The sequence below is a fragment of the Meleagris gallopavo genome, chromosome 10, assembly GCF_905368555.1.
Source record: "Meleagris gallopavo chromosome 10, MGAL_WU_HG_1.1, whole genome shotgun sequence".
NCBI classification, from domain to species: Eukaryota; Metazoa; Chordata; class Aves; order Galliformes; family Phasianidae; genus Meleagris; species Meleagris gallopavo.
The window spans coordinates 11,455,562-11,479,232 of record NC_139413.1 but is presented as its reverse complement, the minus strand read 5'-3'; the positions used below and the strand labels follow the sequence as shown (position 1 = coordinate 11,479,232).

The 23,671-nt window shown below is 38.5% G+C and overlaps 2 protein-coding genes across 2 annotated transcripts; one reads left to right on the top strand and one right to left on the bottom strand.

Annotated features, from left to right (window-relative positions):
- Window positions 1-61: 61 nt before the first annotated feature.
- On the bottom strand, window positions 62-12,973 carry DBT (dihydrolipoamide branched chain transacylase E2). The gene is made up of 11 exons (XM_085231750.1): window positions 12,843-12,973; window positions 8,885-9,008; window positions 8,640-8,715; window positions 7,340-7,521; window positions 6,325-6,452; window positions 4,299-4,542; window positions 3,655-3,821; window positions 2,657-2,734; window positions 1,812-2,003; window positions 1,570-1,641; window positions 62-697 (listed from the first exon to the last, which is right to left on the bottom strand). The coding sequence occupies exons 1-11, from the start codon at window positions 12,891-12,893 to the stop codon at window positions 530-532; spliced, it is 1,482 nt and encodes a 493-aa protein (XP_085087876.1). The 5' UTR covers window positions 12,894-12,973; the 3' UTR covers window positions 62-529.
- A 492-nt stretch (window positions 12,974-13,465) lies between these two features.
- On the top strand, window positions 13,466-21,803 carry RTCA (RNA 3'-terminal phosphate cyclase). The gene is made up of 11 exons (XM_010715628.3): window positions 13,466-13,605; window positions 13,677-13,777; window positions 15,221-15,364; window positions 16,866-16,989; window positions 17,415-17,473; window positions 17,987-18,128; window positions 19,305-19,429; window positions 19,578-19,636; window positions 20,209-20,303; window positions 20,711-20,815; window positions 21,176-21,803. Exons 1-11 carry the CDS (start codon window positions 13,561-13,563, stop codon window positions 21,272-21,274), a joined length of 1,098 nt encoding a protein of 365 aa, XP_010713930.1. The 5' UTR covers window positions 13,466-13,560; the 3' UTR covers window positions 21,275-21,803.
- The last annotated feature ends 1,868 nt before the right edge of the window (window positions 21,804-23,671 follow it).

Genomic DNA, 23,671 nt, shown 5'->3' with positions numbered 1-23,671 from the left:
GGACTAGTAGTTAAACCTGAGAGTTTAACTCTGTTAAACAACAAAAAGCTCTCTGGACATCTTATAGCAGAAGCATAATAGGCATTTTATTTGCATTTAATTTTGCATAACTTCTTTTGGAAATTTTGATATTATCTGTTAAGATAATTTTGTTTCCAACAAAGAAGAACTGTGCGTTTTTACCTTCAAAATGAGTTAATCTGTTTAAAAATACTACAGATGTAGATCAGTGATTCATTTACACCAGTCTTACAATCATATGTATTACAGAAGGCAAAATAAAGACAATCCATCACCATATTCAGAAATTGTGCCATGACGTATTGACAGCCTGCTGTAGAAGAAAATACAGCACTACTAATTAAAAGAAGTAACAATTAATCGATAGACTGATATCAGCTGTTGAGAACTTTTAACCACATAAAGTTATTATATAATATGAGTAGCAAAGGGCATGTGCTAGCAAAGCCAGCTTTTGTAGTTATTCAGTCTAACACAGTTTAAAGGCATATTCTAGCCATGATTTCCTTTATTTAAGGTCTAGCAGCATCGAAGCAGGGTTCTCCAAATAAGATTTCCAGAGGTTAGAAAAACGGGCCATTGTAGCTCCATCAATAATGCGGTGATCAGCTGACCAGCTCACATTCATTATCTGTGCTTTAAATACTTCACCTTTTCCATTAAATCGAGGAAGAACCTAAAAACCAGTGAAAGGAGTAAGATAAAAATAGAAATATTAAATATTTTCTTTAGCAAAACCGCATTTTTATTGTTAATCTAAATTCAAATATTTTGCTAAGTCAGACAGACAGCAGTAGTGTCATTCAGAAATGAAAGAGCTTCCCATTCTTGTTTCTGTGAACCTACATAATGAACAGCGATATCCACTTTCCACCATCCTGGATACAGAGAAGTAGTGAAAACTTTCACTGACCCAGAAGCTTTCTCCTGAATAATTACTTACACTTTTAATTACTAGCACTTTTTTAGTGCTCAAAATGGCAGTTTTCCTAAAGCATTCCTCATGAAATGAGGAATGAGGCTCATAGGAAGAACATGTGAAAAGTATTTTTAATTGATATTACTGTCATCTCCAGCATTGATCTCAAATGTCTGCATTAAATAGTTAAATACCAAAATTCAGAAAATAAGAAACTGCCATGACCACAGAGTCATGTATAGATTCAGCCATCTGGCTTATAAAGCTAAATACTATTAAAATACTTTAAGTCTCAAGTTTTCTCCTTAATTATAGTAAGACTGCTATTGCCACGTTACAAAAACTTAAAATAATATGTTTATGTTGTTTGCTAATAACTAGAAGATTAAATACAGACCTGAGTGAATGCTAGAGAATTCTAGAGAAAAAGCTGAAACTTTGGCATAAAAGACTTCAGTGTCTCTGCTTAGCCATCTAAAAATACCACAACACTTTTTAATCACAAGCTAGGCACTTATTTAACAGAAGGAAGTTTATATTAAAAACGAGAAAACACATAAGAACATTTTCACTGAAGACAACCTTAGTTCACTAGAGTTAAACACATTACTGAGATAAATTCAATATACCTGTATCTTTCCAAGTGCTCCAATAGCGACTTCAGGAGGTAGAATCACTGCTTTGGCATAAGTACCACCAATCTAAAAAAGAAAATGCCAGGGATATTAGTTAACAAATAATTGTATCACTTATTTGAAAAGCTTCTCGCAGGAATTACTACTCATTTTGTTCTTTGCATATTAAACTTTTATTAAGATGTTCACTTCAAATGCAGTTTTCAGACGCAAGTTCTCATTTTTCTTGTACTTACTGTGCCAATATTTGAAAGGGTGAACGTTCCCCCAGTGAGGTCATTTGTTCCCAGTTGGCCGGCAGAGCCCAAGGCTTGTAGGCGATTTAATTCAGAAGCAATCTCAAAGATACTACTGACTTGAACATTTTTCACATTTGGGACAATTAAACCTTGTTCTGTGTCCATAGCAACTCCAATGTTGTGTGAAGCCTACAATAAGTTTCATTAACCAGACATTAACAGAAGCAGTCAACACAACACGCATACTTGCTAGAAAGAGCATGTAAGGATTCATCTGAGTGAGTCTGATAAAACAGCATAAAAGGAAGTTTTACTAACTATATGTAAATACATACACACACACATATATACACATCAATTAAGAAAATAGACACTTCTATCTAGAAGTATCTGGCCAGCACCTTGTACAAAAATGAAATAAGTTTTATCAAAACTGGGCTTAAAATATGATTTAATACATAATAGCTGAGAGTCCAAACAGCAGAGGCACTGTGCCATTACTAAAAATTACTGTCTTCGGATTTTAGATATTATTATTACAATTGCTTGGTCTATCTTCAGGGGGAAACCAGGAAATCACTACAATAATATGCATTTTTGAGAGCAAGCTGAAGTGGAGAGAAAAAAAAAAAAGAAAAAAAAAAAGACTTTAATTAAACAAACCACTGAAATAAGATCTATACTGAATGAAATTTAATCTGAGACAGAATCTGGATACTTAAATTATTTTCCAGCACACCGCTACAGTTTTTATATTCAATTGCCTCAGACATTCTGAAAAGCCCTCATTAAATGTTAGTTTGGGTTTCCTGCTCACAACTTTTATCAAAAAGTTTACAAACCTTGTAAGTAACATTTTGACAGCTTTCATCCAAAGAAGCATTAAGAATGGGATACTGCAATAATCCCAGAGAAGCTGCCTGTTAAAGATAAACAAAAAGATAGATTCTTATACTTGATAACTCAGAAAAGTGCATGGAAAGCAAGGAACACTGGGAGACAAGTGAGGCTAATAATCTAGATTTCCTTGATACAATCAAATGTGGCTTCAACTCTCCTACATGCTCCTTGCATGTTGATATTCTGTTATGATCACAGTAACAGAAGGAGAAACTTATAAAAAACAAACATATGTCAGACAGACATACAAAAAGTAATAATCAATTTCTCAAGTTATTTCCTGTTCCATAATTAGAATTCATTATCCCAAGAAAAAAGTGAGGATATTCCACAGCAATTTCATTCTAAACTCTCCAATTAGGTGGTTATTTCAGGGAACAGTAATTCCCCCTAAAAAGAGTGAGCAAAATAAGTACTTGACACTCCAGTTGAAATAGCATTATCAGAAATTTTAGATTAAGCTATGCATTCAGCCTTCAGTGATGACAGCAATTTGAAATGAAACCGTGACAACTATATGAGTACAAGTGTTTGAACCAGAGAAGGCATATGTGCAATTCACCTGAACAACATAAACATATTCATTCATCTGAGGGATTCAATGCCAACAACAACAATTACATGGCATTTTAAGTGAGACTGATTTTAATGAAGGTCACCAACACTACCAATTGTTTCTAAAATATGTTTTGTTTAAGTTACACACTCAGCGATGCTTACTCACTTACTGTGTCATGCTGTATCTGCTCTTATTTCTCCATTCCCATATTATCTAACCTAACTACAGTTCCTACAGTAAATTGATAAATGGTACATTAAACAAGAAAACCTGATGTTTTTCTTGTGATCTGTGTGCTCCAAACTTAAAACAATGATCTATCACAAGATTTTGGTAAAATCTGCATTAGTACTACATATAGTGTTCTGCTGCATTTCTTACCTTTATGAAGAAAGGCATAAAGGAAAGCTTAATTCCACGACTTTGTGCTAAAGGTTTGAGCTCTTCTCGCAACTGAACAAGGTGAGTCAAGTCAATCTCATCACAATAACCGAAGTGAGGGATCTTTAAGGCGGCACTCATAGTCTTTACCATTGCCTTGTGAAAACCTGGAAAAAATTCACTGACTTCTTACATGAACAAAATTGACTTCTTGGAACTGAAATTCCAATTATTTGAAAATTAAAATATTTTATTTTCCTCTTTCAATGAGATTTTTTCTTATCTCTTTTATTGTTTCTCTGAAAGAAATTACTCTGCTACTAATTACATAATGACTCAAACTGTAACAAACTCACAAGTGTTTCTAAATTCCAAACTGTTTCAGAAACTATTTGAAGAAACATGGGTTAAAAATGAGCAAGCGCAACTTGCAACCAAACTTCATCCAACCAAAATACGAACAATTATATCAGAAAATAATAACTTTATGCAACATCTTCTTGCAGAGAGCATGTTTTCCTATTTCTCACATAAAATAATAAATTGAAACACTCCCATCAAATGGAGCCAAACATTCATTGAGTTACATTCACCAGTAGTTCACTGCAAGCAATTTCTCAAGATTTTTGTACTTGATGATTTACCTGTTACAGGTTCGGTTTTATCTTTTCCTGAAAACACAATGGGTCTGGAAATAGGTATTGGAATTTTGCGTGCTTTGTCCTTTGGAGCAGTTGGCACTGTCTCTGATTTTGACAACGGTGCAATAATTTCAGCCTTTGGTGATGGAGGTAGGATAGCTCCCGTTTGTTTGGCCAAAAAATTGAGAATGTCTTCCTTCAGGATTCTGTTATCTTTCCCTGTTCCAATAACTTCACTCAATTTAATCTGAAAAGTATGTAACAAACTGTGACACTTTCTTTACAACATATATATATACAGCAATATAAGTATTCCTATACTATGAAATATGGTTAACAGTTATTGATCCAACATATCTGCCATTTTATTTCCTTTTCTGTGATCAAAACTCCTGGCTCTTAATCTCTGTTAATATGGTTAGCATGGAATCACAGAATGTTTTGAATTGGAAGGGATCCTTTTAAAGGCCATCTAGCCCAACTCCCCCACAAAAAAAAAAAAGGGACATCTACAGCTAGATAAGTTGCTCAGAGTCTGGTCCAGCCTGGCTTTGAAAGCCTCCAAAGAAGGGGCGTCCATCACCTCTCTGGGCAACCTGTTCCAGGTTCCAGTGCCTCACCATCCTTATTTGTAAAAAAATCTGTCCTTAAATCTAATCTAAATCTCCTCTCTTCTATTTTGAAAGCATTTCCTTCCCCTTGTCCTATCACAAAAGGCTTTCCGAAAGAGTCTGTTAGCATAACCCAACAACATTTTATCAGACAAATATCTATTACAGCAAATGGGTCTTGTATTAGTCCTTGCTCAACCTCTCCTCATTGGCTTTGAAGGCTGCAGGTAGCTGGACAACTTTTCCCTCTCTATTGGCATCTTGAAGGTCCTGGGCACTCAACCACCCAAAATGAGCCCAACCAACCCACCACAGAACAGGGAAGCTTAACAGGACACGGAGCACAGCCTGTAAAATCAAACAGCTGCAAGTCTTAAGGGGGGATTTGGAATGGATCCACTGCTGGACAGCAAAATGCGTGACCCCTTGTGCTCAGGGACAGCTCCACTGTGGTATGCTTCCTCCCAGGATGATAGGAGTGACTCATATTCCTTTATATCATCTACAAATCCAGATTGTGACTGTTATATTGCATGGTTACTATTACTATTACTATTTTGGCCTGATCTGGTCCAGGTGATTAGAACAAATACTGAGTAACTGTACACTACACTATAAATAAATAAATAAATAAATAAATAAATAAAATCTGTGCTACACTAATTACAAAAATTTGGTGAACTAATAATGTTTTAATTGCAATTCCAGCTTAGTAGCATCCTCATTGTACCCAGGATCTCTAAAGAACCCATCTGTCTTGATAGCATCAGGTAACACTTTCTGTTGATTTACTAGGGATGCAACATTATTTGAATCACCTAAAAGGCCCATAAAACATCTTAATTGCATACTTAACGGAAGAACAGTGAATACTACTTACCTCGTTATTACAGGATCAATAATGAGATACTAATTTGAAGGGAGTTATCTGTCATTTAAATTTCTCTATTTGTTGTTTTATTTTTCTCAAAAAAAAATGCACCATAAGCTTTCAAAAACACAGCGTAATTTATAGATTAACACAGAAAAAGAATTAGAAAAGTCCTTAAAGGACCGTATAGTCCATTTCTTGCTCTTACATAAATCTGGAGAACAGAGGAAGGTAGCTAAAGGTGAGATTCAATTTTTCTCTACTTCCTGTTCTGCCCCATGGATCCATTCCAATACTTCCACTGTTTTTTAGAAACCACCATCCTAAAGTAACATGGCTGCATTTTAAGCCCACTAATTCTTCTCTGAGTTGCCATAATCATCAGAAAGCATTATTATCTCCATCTCTACAATGGTGTTTACACATCTGAAATATATTCAAAAACAAGACATCCCTCACTGTACTATCCTCTAATCCATATCCTCTCAGTCAAACTGGTATGTAAAAGAGGGATAAAATGTGACAAGATGTAATTCAGCAAACTTACATTGTTTTCCATAGCAAGACGACGAACTGCAGGTGTTGCTAATGTTTTGTGACCTTTTATCTCCTGGTGTGTGTGTTCCTCATGAGACATAGCTGGTGTTTCAACAACATCTTCTTCTGGAGCAACACCTGAAAGCAAGAAGAAAAAATTTAATTTAATTAGGTTATAGGTATTTGTTAAATTTCAGAATTCGCTTTAAAGTTTGTAACTCAGGCACATGTTAAATAGGCAGTTGAAAAAAAAAGGCGGAACAAAGTCTCAAATTTTTTACAAAAACTAACAAAGGAAGTATTAGCTAGCCCTCAGAATACTTGATATTATAATACTGATGGTTAATAGTGATCTATCCTCTCCCTGGGTATGTTGGTGTTTCTAGACAAATGCAGTTAAATATAGGCCTCTCAGAGGAAAGGCTGCACATGAGTAAGCAACAAGTCTTTCTGGAAAAGGTATCTAACGATAACTGTTAAGAGCAGTGTTACCAGCAGGCTGAGAAAGGTGATCTTTCCCCTCTATTCAGCACTAGTAGGGTCACATCTCGAGTACTGTATCCAGCTCTGGCCTCCCCAGGACGAGAGAGATAATGGAGGAAGTTCAGCTAAGGGCCAACAAAGATGATCAGGGGACTGGGGCTTTCCTCTTATGAAAAAAGGCTGACAGAGCTGGGACTGTTTAGCCTAGAAAAAGATGGTTCTTCTGATGAGATAGGTGGATCTCATCAATGCATATAAATATTTGAAGAGAGAGTGTAAAGAAGACAGAGTAAAGCTCTTTCAGCAACATCCAGTGTCAGGATGAAATATCTCCTGGGCACAAACTGGAACACAGGAAGCTTTGCCAGTGCACAAGGAAAAATGTTTTCAGTGTGTGGGTAACTGTGCGCTGGGGCACACTACCTAAAGAGTCTGTGGAGTCCCACCTCTTTGGGACGTCCAAAGTCATGTGAACATGGTTCTAGGCAACATGCTCTAGTTGACAAACACAAAATATGCAAGAGAAAAACTGCTTACAATACCTTTTGAAGCATCAATTTCAATGTCCACAAGTGGTTTTCCAACATAAGCTATTTCATCTAAATTGTAATGGAGTTTTCTAATGACGCCATCGTAACGACTAGTAATAGTAACAGAAGCTTTATCGCTTTGCACTTCACAGATGCTATCAAACTGAGAAACACTATCACCTTCTTTTATATACCTAAAAGAAAAGACACATGCTACTATAAAATGTTATAATAGTAAAAATCTATGCTGCATATTCTTTAGATTAAGTTCAGTTATATACATCCTCACAATACAAAATGCATTCTGGATAAAGTGACAGATTATACAACAGATACATTTGCTATATACTTTCCACCAGATTGCTCCAAAACTACTTGTGTGAAATGACACATTTCAGAATACAATCATGTATACAATTTTTACTATTATTTCTGCTAAGAAAATTTTTCGTGACAGATTATAAACCATCTCAAAAAAAAAAAACAAAACAAACAAAAAAAATAACCTAACTTGGTTTGAAGCTGAAGAAGGTCTCCATTTCAAGTTGTTAAGACCAGTATATAAACAGTTTCAGAAAAAAAAATCTAGAAATGGGAAACTGTCTCCTGTACAAAGAGATATTTCTCCTATTTTCCTATTTTACTTCCTTACTCAGAGTATGGTGGCACTCTGGCACAGGCTGCCCAGAGAAGCTGTAGATGCCCCAACTCTGGAGGCATTCAAGGCCAGGTTAGATAGGACCCTGTGTAGCCTGATCTGGTGGGTGGCAGCCCTGCCCATAGCAGAGAGTTAGAACTAGTCTTTAAGGTAACTTCCAACCCAAGTCTTCTAATGATCCTATTTGTACAAAGAGCAAGGCATTGCAACACTTTCTCTACTTGACTCCTTGATTTTGATTAAACCATTACTTGCTGCCTTTCTAGGAACAATTTACATTTTTCTATCAAAGTAAATGGAGAAGGGGTACAGGATAAAACCATGTAGATTCTCTGGAGTTGTCATTTTTTCTAAAGTTCTAAAGCTCAGCCTAGATCTCCTCTGAAAACAATAATCACTGAAAGAAAGCCTACATACAGGTGCAGTTAGGGCATCCTCTACCTTTTCTATTCCCAAATATAACAGATTACAAATAAATAAAATGTAAAGGTCACTACAGACAAAGGTTCAAAATGTGGAAATCAAAACTTGAAAGACTTCAATAGTAGCCCAGTAAACATACTCTCTGAAATAATTATTGATACTTGATAATTACAGATAGTAATTAAACTACATGCTGATTTCTTAATCTATTTCTTAGAAAGCTGAGCTTACCATTCTTTCACAGTCACCTCCGTAATACCCTCTCCAATATCAGAAAGCTTAAATTGGACAATTTGGCCACGTGAAACTTAAAAAACAAAAAAACAAGGAAAATCAGCTTGCTTAATATTAAGTGTGAGACATCAGACAGAATAATCTGAACACAGTAAAAATAGTTAAATACCAATTATATACAAGTCACTAACATAACATTCATAAACAAGCAAATTGAAATATTTTATTATGAAAAAGATTACCAGCAGATGTTCTGAAAAATCGGTGCTGATGACTAAAGTTGAAGGCAGATTTGTCAAACACGCACGCATATTTTGATTTTATAAAGCGGATGCTGCTGCACGATCTAACGTGGTGAACACAAACCTGGGGGAAAAAAGTCTCAAGTGTTAAAACATTAGGCTGAGAAGACAGAGCTCACTTAACATTAATGATACAACAGTAGTTATCAGAACATGTAATTTCTATGGAGAACTTAGGAAAATACAATCATAATGAATACATACCGAATATATAATAACCATTAAATTGACAGGAGGAGTCATTAACTTCTTTTACTAACACAACACACAGGGAGATTAAAGCCACAATAGCTTAAGAAATTAACAAAAATCATTACAAGATTTGATAAGAGATTCATAATTCCTATAGTTTCTCTAAACAAGTAGTTCAGCCAAGACACACACACAAAAAGCACAGATAATATCAACTACATTAGAAATACTTTCATGCAGTGTGAATGCTGCAGAGTCCTGTAGACTGCAAGAAAAAAAACATCAGCATGTTTTTCTTTGCCAGTTCTTATTCCAATCAAAAGCTGATCAGAAGTAAATATGGGAAAGGAAATTCACAACAGAGGGCACAGTTACCCTTTTAATTCTGTTAATATAAAGGAGATGAGCATCTTTAAGTAACTTCAATTGTAATTATATTCATCCAGAAATCAACTTCAAAGGTCATCAGAATTTTCTGAAAGAATCTTGGTACAAAGCTGTATGCTTTAAAGCATCATGTAATCGGTCATGATCTTGGTCAAAACAAAGGCAGTAGCACTTGCATTGACATAAACAAGCATTTTATCATTAATCTCATCAGAAGTTAGTTCACGCCCTTTCTTATTTAGTAATATTTCTTAAATCTCACTTAATTCTGGTGTTATGGTGCCTCAGGTGATGTCAAGTTAATAAAAATAACAAATGATCTGTAGATACTATCTCTAATTAATTTAGAGATTAAAAAAAAATAAAAAATAACAGGTGCTACAATGTACCTCTAGTAGCTCAAAACTGTAAAATTTAGAAATTATCTTCTCAGATGAGCCAGAAAACAGGACACCTGTATGGGAAAGTTCATTTTAACTTACTTTTTTAATACCCCTTCAAAGAATTTCAGAGCACATGAAACTTGCTGATTCCCCTCCCACTCACCCCCCACTGCTGAACTATTTGATTTGATAATACACTTTTAATGTACAGATTATCCTGAAAGCTGTACAATTCTGAATTGACTATGTACATGTTTTCTGTATTATTCCATATTGCATTGATAGTTATATTTAATATCAGCTTTTCTTTAGGAACAAATATTTACACAAAACAATCTCCAATAAAGGACATAGCAAAGTCACGCTGAGTTACTTTGCATCTGACTGCTACCAAGATTGCATCCTCTGATCCAGAGCAAATATTCTTCTAATTTCTATAATGAACAAACAGTAAATCTTTTGGAGCATGATTGGTCTTGCCCACTTAGTTCACTCAGAGTTGTGTCTTTGGGAAGAAGTTTATTGTGCTTTTCTTAATCGCTTACCCTAAAAACTGACTGCAGGCCTCAGCACAAAATGTTGTTACCCAGTATACAGGTGATAGATTACCTGATGGAGTGTCCACCCTGTAGTAGCTCAGTAATATTTTGATCTGTGACTCTGCCTATTCTGAATGCTGAAATACAATGCCAAAATCATGGTAAAACACTCCACTCTCTTTCAGCTTAGAGGTATAAGCATGTTAAAGCCTTTTTGTTTGTAGACTTGTTGTCAGTGTTACATTTTATAATGGTGCAGATGTTGATAGAATTGATAACTGAGTGAGATGCATGGAAGCTGTCAGATAATCACTGGGCTGAAGCCAGTGGAATGAGGTTCAACAAGACCAAGTGTTGTGTCCTGCACTTTGGCCATAGCAATGCCAGGCAACATTACAGGCTTGGGGCAGAGTAGCTGTAAGAGTGTAGAGGAAATGGACCCCAGGGATACTGGTTGATGCTCGGCTGAACATGAGCCAGTGGTGTGCCCAGGTGGCCAAGAAGGCCAACAGCATCCCGGCTTGTATCAATAATAGTGGTGCTAGCAGGAGCATGGAGGTAATTGTACCTCTGTACTCAGCACTGGTGAGGCTCTACCTCAAGTACTGCATTCAATTTTTGGACTCCTCACTACAACAAAGACATTAAGGCCCTGGAGCATGTCCAGAGAGGGGCAATGAAGCTGGTGAGGGGTCTGGAGCACAAGTCTTATGAGAAGCAATCGAGGGAGCAGGGATTGGTCAGTCTGGATAGGAGGAGGCTCAGGAGAATTTATCCTCTCTATAACTACCTGAAGGGATGTTGTAGTGAGCTGGGGGTTGGCCTCTTCTTCCACATAACTAGCAATAGGATTAGAAGGAATGGACTCAAGTTGTGCCAGGGGAGATTCAGGTTGGATGTCACTCTGAAAGCTGGAATGGGCTGCCCAGAGAGGCGGCGGAGTCATTGACCCTGGCGGTGTTCAAGGAACATTTAGACATTTCATTGAGAGACATGATTTATTGAGAACTATTGGTGATAGGTGGATGTTTGGACTGGATGATCTTGTAGATCTTTTCCAAACCTTGGTGATGACACTCAGACATACTTCAACCATAGTGTATGTTGTGCTCAGAGGCAATGATTCCACATCAAAGACAATCTTCTACAGAACTCTTTTGACTTGCTCTCCATATTGAGTTATTTACTTACACTGGATTTGTTCTGCATAATACTCTCTACTTCTAACTATACAGTTACCTATATGCTAAATTGACGTCCTACTCTCTTCCGTAACAGCACCATGCAATATTCTCTAGATCACTGTTCTCTCCTCACCACTTAACACAAGAACCTCATGCTCCTTTCTTCCCCTTATTGCAATGTAATGCCTCCACAGCCCATCCTCCCGCCCATCACCAGTCAAAGGGTTTGCAAGAATAGTGAGAAAAAATATAATACTTCAGAATTGCGATAACCATCCTGATTTCTTGGATGTTAACACTGCTTCACAGTAGGTGGCCACAAGAATTAGTGCTCAGCAAGAATCACAATGTGCTGCTGCAAATGCCTACCATAAACGGCCAACTCCAAAGTTCACTGTTCAGCATCCACACTGATAAAATGATCATTCTCATCTCATCACAATGTCCCTCCGAATGCAAGAGCATATAGTTTGGCTAAGAAGAAAACTAAAAAGAAGCTCCTATTTCCAAATTCTTTGATTAGTAAAGTAAGTTACTCACAGCCAAAAATCCAGTAATTACAAGAATGACATCTTCATGATGGCTTATGCTCAAGAGATTATAAGCATCCAATAGAGCAACCAGTGGACTCACCTGCTGAAGCACGGTGAGGCACCCACAGAGTTTAATTTACAAGTACGCGGGTTGCTGGGATCCGGGGAAACGCCTGCTTCCCCTTCTATACAAGGATCCCTTGCTACACCAAGAGACTGATGCACGGCCGCAAGGCAGCAAAACGTTTGGGAAGTGCCATAGTCGGACGACCGAGAGGTAACGTAATAGGAGAATGGCAATGGCCCGTCACGGGTGGCACGGGCTCCTCTCGCAGGAAACGCGGCTAGCGGGAACACACCGAGGTGCGGGAGCGTGGGCAGTCCCTGAGGAAGCAAGCACGAGCGGCACCCGACCCCGCGGGGATCAGGCCGAGCTCCGCGAGCTGACTGGCAGCGGGGACGTGGCCAGCGCCGGGGGCACGGCTGAGGCCGGGCCGCGCAGCTCGGAGGCGCGGGGACCGGCTGAGGGGAGCCGTCAGTCCCCGCGCGGTCCGTGTTCGCACAGGGGGGGCTGCCGCTGGGAAGCGGCGGGGACTCGGGACGAAGGCGAGGCGGGGGTGCCGCCCACCGCTTTCGCCGGCGAACCGAGCCGGCACCCGCGGGACCCCCGCTACCCTTACCAGGCGCCCCGCGGTCCTGCAGCTGCTCCTCAGAGCGGTCACGGCCGCCATCTTCCTCCGGGAAGAGGCAGCCCCACGCCCCGCACACCTCCCACCGAGCGGCCAACCCGCGCGCGGCCACGCGGGCCGCAGCCAACCAGCCGGGCCGGGGGGAGGCGGCGGGGGCCTGGCTGCGTGCGGGGCGGCGGAGGCGCCGCCTCGGGGCCGAGACACGCCCGCGGGGAGCGGCGGGAGGCCGTCACCTGTCGGGGTCCCGTGGGAAAGCCGCTGGCGGAGCGACGGCCGCGTGCCTCGGCGGCAGAGTGCGAGCACTGCGATCAACCTCCGCGTGGTTCTCGTAACGGGCTTCTCTGGGGAGAGCTGCTCGCTCGTAAACGTGACGGCTACGGTCCGGCCGCTCTCCCGCTTCGGGCGGCCGCGAACCCGAGGCAGAGCTGTTCGCCGGGCCCGGCAGCGGGGGAGTAAGGCTCCGGCCTCTCCCGCGGCGCCCGGGCGGTGGGACCCGGCGGCGCCTCACGCGGCGGTGCCGCCCCCAACGCACTGCGGGCGGGAGGCTCCGCTCTGCGCCTGCTCTGCCGCCGCCCGGCAGCGGCGGCGCGACTCTCTTCGCTTTCCGAGTGCGCTGCTCCGACGTGCTCTCGCTGTCCTCCGGGCCTGGCCCGCATCCCATCTGTACGGCGGGATCCTCCGCGAGAGACGGCTCCGCTGGCTGCCAGCCATGGACGGGGACAGGGTGGAGATAGACGGCGGCATCATGGAGGGGGTGAGCACCGGGCCGCGCTGGGCTCGGGCGGGCCGTGCCTTGCCGTGCCTGACGAGCGTCGTTCCTTGCAGGGCGGGCAGATCCTGCGAGTGTCCACGGCGCTGAGCTGCCTGCTGGGCCTGCCGCTGAGGGTGCGCCGCATCCGCGCCGGGAGGAGCCAGCCTGGCCTCAGGTAACGGCCCTGCCGAGCCCCCGCTCTGCTTCCCAGGCCGTCCTGGAGGAGCTCGGCAGTCCTCGGGAGCGTGCGAGGCCCTCCTGGGCCGGGGCGCCGCCGCCCTTTGGCTGAGCACCGAAATGCTTCCTAGGACAGAAATGGTGCATTTCCGATGTTCTAAGAGGGCTTCTTTAGTCAGAAAACGTTGTCTGTGGCTTGCTTCTTCGGAAAGACGGAGTGTGCTCGTTCCCTGTGCCCGCAGCGCACCTGCACCTCCCCGGTGCCGGCTGTGCCAGGAGGTCAGAACACGCCCTGGCCCCACCCGTCGGTTCTGAGAAGTATTCTCGAAGGTGCCAAACAGCTCGCATGATCTGAGGCAATGTACAGTTAAGATCATATATTGCCTCCCTGAGGCATTACTCAGAGAGATACGGTGTTCTGTGTTAAACACCTGTGCTATCTGTATGTCCCAGAGCAGCTGTTCTCATTTTGATGCCACCAAACACTTCAGACACATTAGTTGTGTTTCTCATTTTGACTGAATAATCAACCTCCTTCTTCATAGCCGCGCTCCCCTTTAACTCCATTAGTTTCTCACACTTCTTGACTTACATCACTGGGCTTTGAACACATCCAGGAGATGTGTGAGCCCTGAGGCAGTTAATTTGAGCTTACTGAAGAAGTCTTGCTTAGTTAAGCTACTGCTTTATACATACCTGAAAGCAGTCCATAGGGCAGTATAAACATTTGCTTGGTTTTGGTTTATTTCACAGTGAAGCTTGTGTAAGGAAATCCAGATGTTCAGGTGGGCTTAGCTGTCAATAACATGCTGTACTAATAACATGCTGTACTCTCTTAACAGCCTATAGCTGTTAGAAGCTACTGAACAAAATCATATCTCACAGTCCTAGTGGTGTCCTCAGAACATAATGAAATAGTGAGGTCACTCTGGTGGCATCAAGTTTCCTTGCACAAGTGAAAAAGGAAAGCAAAAAACAAATGGTTGCTTTTTTTCTTTCTTTTTTTCTTCTTCCTATTTAAACCACTCAAACAAATGGAAGCACATGTGCAGTAGAACTGCTAGCTCTTTACTGGCTTGGAGCTTGGCTGTTCAGGATTGCCACCATTATCCCACTTGCCATTATCCCATATTTCTTTTTCAAGCATTTATCCCATTAAGGTAATGACTCCTGCATCTCATCTGCCTGGCTTGACCCACTCTAATGTATCCTTCCCACTAGGATCCTAAAAATTCAGAATGGTCAGAATGCTGCTCTGTTGGCACCTGTGAAATCAGAAGAAATACTGTAGGAACCAGACTGAATTTCTGATCCTTCTTTGAAATCTGCGATTCTGCTTGTTAGTTGATGTTTGTTGTTTTTGTTGTTTTTTTTTTTAATAATGTAAACATCACTTTAGTCTGCTTGCATGAATCTTTAACTTAGTATTTGTGATGTTAAGGCCTCAGCATCTGTCTGGATTGGAGATTGTTCGAGATTTATGTGAAGGGAACCTGGAGGGCGGAGAAATTGGCTCAACAGAAATAACTTTCACTCCTGGGAAGATCAAAGGTGGAACCCACATAGCAGATACCAAAACAGCGGGGTATGTCTTTGTACATGGATAATGAGTGGCAAGAAACTGCTCTTGGTAACATTGAAATCATGACAGATTAGGTTTTGGTAACTTTAAAAATCTCACAAAAGAGAGGAAGGAAAGAACACTAACACATGGTTGATGAACCATAATCTTTGCTACCTGATATGTGTGGCCAAAGGACCAGTAATGTAAGCAGGATGTGTATTAATAAAGTACGTACAAGTGGAAGTTATAACGATATGTAAGTCGATTAATGTTAACTAAAAACCAGATGCCTGTGCATTTAAAAACATATCTTATTTTCTTACATTTATACTTCAACTGTTGAGTCAATGCATCAAATTAGATCAGTATCTTAGTAATTGCAAATATGAAATTGTAAAACCATTACATACCTGGTGTGGAATAAATACGTTGATATTAATTTATTGATTGTACAATAATATTGAATTGATCCTCTTTATCTAATAAAATCAATTTAAAGGTAGTACTTACTCATATGATGGTGCTGTAGGGGATACTGGTCTTTGGGATCTGGGAATACGTTCCATCCACTTTTTTTTTTGTCTCTGTATTTCTTCTGTATTTCTGTGTTGGATCATTTGTTCTTGGAACCTGTTGCAAAAATGAGTGGAATAAGTTAAGCTAGGGAAGAAGACTGGTGTGAACTTGGAAGTATAAGCTAGGTTAGACACAAGTGAAGGTTTCCTTTAAGTTAAGAAAAACATTTCTGAGTTTCTGAGCTGCTACACTTTAAACAACTGAGCTGATATTTTTTCTATGTTTTAAACAACACAGAAGGACTGGAGTAGGCAACAATACAGAAGGATGAGTATAAAAAAGTATGGTTCACAAACATCTGGAGTGTGTTTAAGGAAAAAACTTCAGTGTAGTGGCAGCTACTATTTTCACAAATTGAAATGATGTTGGAAACACTCATGAGATAATTTTCAATTTGCTGAGCAAATTTAGTTTTGGAAAATATATTGGAAGGGTTTTTTTTATTACCTATATAAGATAGAGGATTCAATTATAAAGGAGTCACGCACTTAAAAGCATATTTTCTATGCCCCTGCATATTGAAAAGACTTTTCTATGCCCCCTCTTGTGTGAGATGTTGACCAGCTTCTAGGAAATTTTGTAGGTTTTTATATACTTTATAACTAAATAATTATTAAAATGTTAAAATTGCTGCTTAAGCCTTCTTGTTTTACTGCCTGCTATCTGACTCTACAATTTTCACAGTACTGTCAGTATACTAAGTAAGCTATGTTACTTTTATTTTAAAGATACAATTATTGTAAAACAAAAACTTTTATATGTAGGGTTGCTAGGGATATGAAGTTTTAGTTTAGCAAATTTTAAGCAATAGTATGTTTACTTTATAGATAACGTTAAAAATCAAATACATAAATGCTCTGTGAAGTCATTTATTTGCCTTTGGCGTATAGTGATTCCACATGGATTCTACATGTGTGACATTTGAGTATCTTGTAATTCCTTCTAGGAGCGTGTGTCTGCTGATGCAGGTAGCAATGCCCTGTGTGCTGTTTGCTGCTTCCCCATCAGAACTGCATTTTAAAGGTGGGACAAATGCTGAGATGGCTCCTCAGATAGACTACACAATCATGGTAGGGAAAAATTCCTTTGGCTTGGTGCATCTTTCACGTGTGCATATGCAGTGTAACTTTTGTACTTCTGTTATCTTACTGCAACATGTAATTGCACAATTAGGCATGAGAATATTAAACTATTTATGTATTGGATGTAGAGCAACCAGTCTATAACAGAATTCCCTGAGACGAAGATTTTTGTTTTTCCAGTTAGCTACTAAATGTGAATTATTAGGAATTTCTCTTTCCATAAGAGAATCCTTTAATTCAAACTATTATTCTGAATAAAGTATAAGGAACTTCAAATAAGCTGCATGGATGAGATTAACTTTTTTTTTTAATAGCATAATTGAAATGTTTGTTTTGAACTTCTTTTTTTTAAGACTGAATGCAGTAGTGCATAAGAGATTTACTCTCTGTTTTTATATTTGCTTGTTTTTCAGGTTTTCAAGCCAATAGTTGAAAAGTTTAATTTCACATTTAACTGTGACATAAAAAAAAGGTAAGTTACAGGGCCATGAGACAGAAACAGGCCTTACTGAACCAGTGTGTGAGCCTGGAGGCACACAAGGTGCCCTGAATCTACCTGTGGGATGAATTTATAATTCACTAACTAAAGTGTATTAGCTGCCCCTCTGTAATATCGCTGTATGATGAATGTGATACAGTTCTTTCGTGTCCTTCTTTTCATTGTTGAATTTTCAGCTGCTGTTTTAATGTTTCCTATGAATTACTCCTCGAGGGAAATGCATGCTGAATAGACACTCCATTATCTAGCTTTTTCTGAGGTGCCAGTTTCATTTAGTGTTTGGTGGTTAATAAGGTGCTATGAGGTAATGCTATTAAAGAATAAACTTATATTATAAGCATTTCTAAGACACATCAACAAAATTCATATTATGGTAACAGAGAACATAAAAATATATCATAAAATTTGTGAGGAGACTCCCAGCTATGTTCTTAGTTTCCTTGTGATCTTTACATTTAATTATATCTGATTCGTGTTTGTACATAGGGGCTACTATCCTCAGGGAGGTGGTGAAGTTGTAGTCCAGATGTCACCAGTCAAAGAGTTAAGTCCAATAGACTTAACAGAACGTGGCACCGTGACAAAGATATATGGAAGAGCATTTGTTGCTGGAGCACTGCCTATAAAAGTGAGTGCTGATAATAGCCGTGGTAGTATTCAACTTCATAAATCTATACAAAATTGCACGTAATGTACCTTGTATACTTCTACTGTTCCTGTATTCTGCAGTCTTCCACATGCAAGCCAAGTAGTTGTATTAAACGGATTTGATTAATCAGGCTGTAAAATAGAATTTTGGACATTTCTAAAATGCACTTCTTGCTTAGGAATGCGGTAGCAGCTAAAATAGGAGAACAGTATAAGCAACTTTCTTCATATAACTATTAAAAAATATTGAGTATGTATTGAAGGGCATTTTATACCTATGTATCATTCACTTTTGTGTGGATTATCTTAAATCTGAATCAGTAGCTTTTCATAGATTTATGGGTAAACTACAGCACATTATAAGAGAGAGAGTTCAGACAGAATCAGTCTTTTCAACCACTGTTAATGGAATTAGACAGAACAAGTTAGGGTAAGTTAGCCAAAGACAAAACAGATAAATTTGATCCTTTGAACCCCTTCTTTCCATTATTCCCATCCTGTCTATGTTTACAAGGAATAAGTAGCAAGATCACCTCAGGGTTCCTTCCCACACATAGCCTCAGATGCACAAGAGGAAGGGAGAGGAAAAGGGTGTTATTTTTCGAAGAGCTGCAAAATGGTGGTTTTGATCTTAAGATTTCCAACCCTATGAATGTTGGCTACAGTCTTTTTCTTCCACTGGATCGCACGGATGAGATAAGCTTCATCTCCTCCCACGTACCTTGTTATTGTTATTTTTTATTATTGTTATTTCATATATTATCTGTTAGAGAGTATATCCTGTGCATAGTAATTGTTGTCAGTTTGGTGTGTTGTTTTTGTTAATTTAATTTGTTTTTACAATCTATGGTCTTGAGAAAATCAAGACTAAATTAAATCTTTCTCCATATATATGGAGAAGAATTACTGAAATTTCTACTGCTATTGGAGCTTCTATATACAGCACCGTAATCTGTCATTTGTTCATTATTAGTGGGAAAATTCTCAGAAGAGATGATGCTATGTGCTTGCCTGTAAATATATTGTAACAATCCTTTGTTTTTCTCTTTAGTCTGTTTATTAAAGGATCCACTGTAATAATTAGGCTTATGATGAAAAAGCATTGCTATCGTTACATCATTTAATTAATTTATGCTTTTACCTTTTATCTTGTTAGCTGGCAAAAGATATGTCAGCAGCAGCAGTAAGATGCATCAGAAAAGAAATCAGAGATCTTTACATTAACATTCAGACTGTTCGAGAACCTGATGATCAAGCCTTTGGGACTGGAAGTGGAATAATGTAAGATGAACTCATACTTCTTATTAATGCATGTAGCTTTGCTGGTTACTTTGCTGGTTGATTAGCTAGATCTTGATTAATTATCTGATAAATAAATTGCAATGTGAGTGATTTTGTTCCTAATACATGTTCTGCTTTTTCTGTTCAGCATTGTTGCAGAGACTTCAACAGGTTGTTTGTTAGCTGGGTCGTCACTTGGCAGGAGAGGTAAGAGCAAAGTATGCCTCTTTCAGAATTAACTTAATATACTTAAGATTCCTATTTGTTAATGTGTTCAAAGATCTGATGCTTTGAGTGTTGTTTTTTTTAAGTGGATGCTGTTCTGCAACAAGGTCAGTGAAAATGAACAGATTTTAAACTCTATAAAATCATTCACTCTGTACTTCTGTGCTGCTCCTGCTTAGTGACAAAAGTGGAAAATACTTCTGGACTTTAGATACATGCTCTGTGGTTTACCTGTGAAAGTTTTGTTCAGTGCTGAATCTAGATGTTATTTAAATTAAAGGAACAGATGTGCTTTTCATCTAAATGATTTAACGAAAATGTTTACCTGACTTTAAGTATGGCTGGCTACATGCTTCACACTGCTTAGGGGATATATACTGTATATCATCATGTGACATGAGTTTTTTCAAGTCGATGTTCGAGGCAAAAGTAGGGAAATAAGTTCTAAAAAGTTGATAATTGCTGTTGTTGGTGTGTTTGTTTGTTTTTTCCGCCTGTATTTTTTACATGTTACAAATAAGTGACAGCATCCTAACTTCTTGGATTTCCATTAGGAAAAAATTCTGACAAGGTTGGCATTGAAGCAGCCGAGATACTGCTTAAGAATCTTAAACATGGTGGAGCTGTGGATGATTCTTTACAAGACCAAGTAAGGATCGTATATGTCATCACATTCATTTGAAGTAGCAAGAACATTTATATATATATAACTTGAAAATAACATAAGTCTGAATAGTGAAAGAATGGCACATAGATTTCAGTATTAGGTTGTATTTCCACAGACTACTGTGGAGGAATCAGTTAATAGTCAGATGTCTTAAAGGTTTCTGGATGCGATCACAACTTCACTAGAATTAGCAAAATATAAATGCTTCTTAGCAACCACAGATGCTTTGGCTTTGCACCACATCCTTATATTTTCCCTTCCTGCAAATCTTAGTATTTTTTGAAGAATGAGTTAGTAATTTGCTTCCATTTGGCATTCCAAGTATCTAGGAAGTATTGCTGTTTGTCTTGCTTGCCTAATTTCATTTAAGAATTTCATTCCCCTTTCAGCTGATCATTTTTATGGCATTAGCAAAGGGAGTGTCTAGAGTGAAAAGTGGACCAGTTACACTTCATACTCAAACTGCAATACACTTTGCTGAACAGCTAACAAAGGTGAGTCCAAAACTTCAGGAAGTTTCACCTGTCAGTTGTCATCCAGTAACTAAAAAGGATGCAGTTGTATAGATTCACTCTATATTTAGCAGATACTGTGAACTGAATTTCATCATGGAGGACTAACAATGATAAAATAACAGCTATAATGTTTATATAAGAGCTTGCCAATAGAAATTGAATATACTTTAGAGTTAAATGCCTTTAGAATGTTTAGATATTTCTATTACTTTATTTTTTTCAATGAAATCAGTCCAATCTGTAATATGCATAAACAATGTGATTATTGGGCATCAGATATTGAAGATTTAAATTTATGTATAACTGAATTTGTGATTTGTGTTTCTAATCCTGTTTTAGGCCAAATTTACTGTGACAAAATCAGAAGAGGAAGATCCCAGTAAAGATAGCTACATCATTGAATGTCAAGGAATGGGGCTGATAAACTCCAACTTATAGAGTTTAAAAAGAAACAACAGGAAAAAAGGAAGATTCAAAAGCAAAATAAACTCAACATACCTCAGCAATGCATTGCACTATATTTCAATGGACATATAACATGTGAACAGTAAGATCCTTCTATCACATCCAATCAATTTGATTTAACTTCAAGGATAGCAAGTTTCCCCTTGCTGTGCTGAGCAAATCTGTGGTGTGAAAAATGGAAACTTCTTTTTTTTACTATTATCAATAAAATGAGTACAGTCAGACAGCAAACAGAATAAAATGTATGTATTTGTGCAGCTGAGTGCATCACTTAGAAACTTCAAGAATTCAGATTCACCGAAACAGAGAATAACTATTTCAGTTTTGAGAAAATACATAGATGATGTATCCATTCCCCTTTAAAATAGGTATGCTTTATTCTTTTGGATCCTTTATGTTAGGTATGTGGGGTAAGGGGCACTATCAAATCTGTATTTCTGTTCTCAACTATTTTGCTTAAATTATGTATGAGGAAATAATAAAGCAGTAGCAGCACATGAAAGGCTGGTATTTATTTTTGCTGTTACCTCAGCAAGTTGTGTTCCTAGGAGACTGATAGACACTAACTGTACAGAAATGTAATTTCTTTTCCTTTGTAGTGTACGAATACCCCATGCATAAATTTTCTTTTACATATTCTCTTCTTATCAGCTTTATAAAAAAACTTCTCAGGCAAGTTCAGAAAGTGTACCATGTTACATCTCAAACACAAAATAATAACTATTGATATGGTCTGTTCTTCTATGTACAACTGTTGCTTTTAGCTTACTAGTGGTAACAGATTTACATTTACATCAAGCTGTTGTTTCTTCTTAATGAAAGTACTTAATTCCAGATGAGATTAGAGAACTGTTGTATATATGTATGTGTATATATATACATATTCATGTTTCTACACAGCAGTGCACATACATATTTAGGCGCAAATACACAGTAGTGTTATCCGCTGTTCGGGAATTAAGTGAGGAAGAACTTTTGCCAATCTGGCCTTGATCTTGCTAAGAAAGTTTATTCTGAATTAAAAGGAAGATAGAAAGATGGGGCATCATTTGTTTTGCATATGAAGTACTGAATCACCAAGTTAGAATGACTTAACCAGAAATATATAAATGCATTCTAGAAGCTTGAGTTGATTTCCAGGCTCCCCCCATCTTTCAGTATTTGCTCTGAGATCTTTTTCTCTGTTGTGACTATTGAACCCAGCTGCTAAAGGTTTGCCTTGCTTATTAAAATTAACATGGAAAACCCCCCCCAAAAAAAACAGTCAAAAAACCCCACCACCACTGGTATAAGAAAATGTTCCGCAACAATCTAGTTAAATATCTATTTACTTTTACGTTTCTTCCCCTCTACCCACGAGAAACTAGCCCAAAAAATGGATGCTATTAATTTCGGATTTAAAAAATATTATCTGGAAATTGTTTTTACTAATAATAGACTGAAGGGGGCAGCAGATACCCACTGAATTATGTGTGTCTTAAAAGGAAGTTACTTTCTGCTACAGAAAACGTTAGAAAGGTGTGCATAGCAATTTATCAGTTCTTCACTAGTTCTTTCAGAAGAAAACAATATAATCAATTCTACCTACTCAGAAGATTCCTCTTTTACAAGAAAAACTCAGATCCTCAGGTCACTCTGGCGGCTGAGAACAGGAAAGCTTCAGTAAGCTGTAGAATCCTAAGGAAATTCAACAAAAAATTAATTATAGACAGTTACATATCGCTGCTTAATACAGAAAGGCATATTAAATGCAGTTTGTAACTATTTTTTTTAAAACTTCCTGCACCTTATGAATATTAGCTAATAATTATAGAGCATTACTTGAAGCCTTTTAGTTTTCATTTCTATCAATCTATAATCATATCGTTTTTAGTGATAAGGTGAATTAAATCACTTGTAAGAATGTATTAGCCTTTTGTTCAGGAAGAGATGAGACACAGCTTCACCTGCTCTACACATATGCACCGGGTTTTCTTATGCTAATAGGGCATATTAGAATCTTATATAAAAACTTCAGTGTGGGTGTTAAGATACAGCTAAGATGCTTACATTTAATAATGCTTAAATAAGTAGTGGCAATGACTCAGAAGTTCTATATACTGAAGAAACAGGATTAATCCTTTCAAACTGTATCTGTAGTGTATTTACATGAAAGAGGCTTGTGCTTAGGTGAATGCAATGATCAGAGAAAGCCACTATGCTGAGACATGCAGAGACCAAAGCCTTAAGACTACGGGCATTATATGCATCCAGTTACAAAAAGGAAAAAATAACAACAAACCAGAAAATACTGCACTCTGTTCTGACTGAACTCTATTACTGTCAAAAAGTGTATCTTTGAACCTTGTGTTCTCATATCCTTAAATGTAC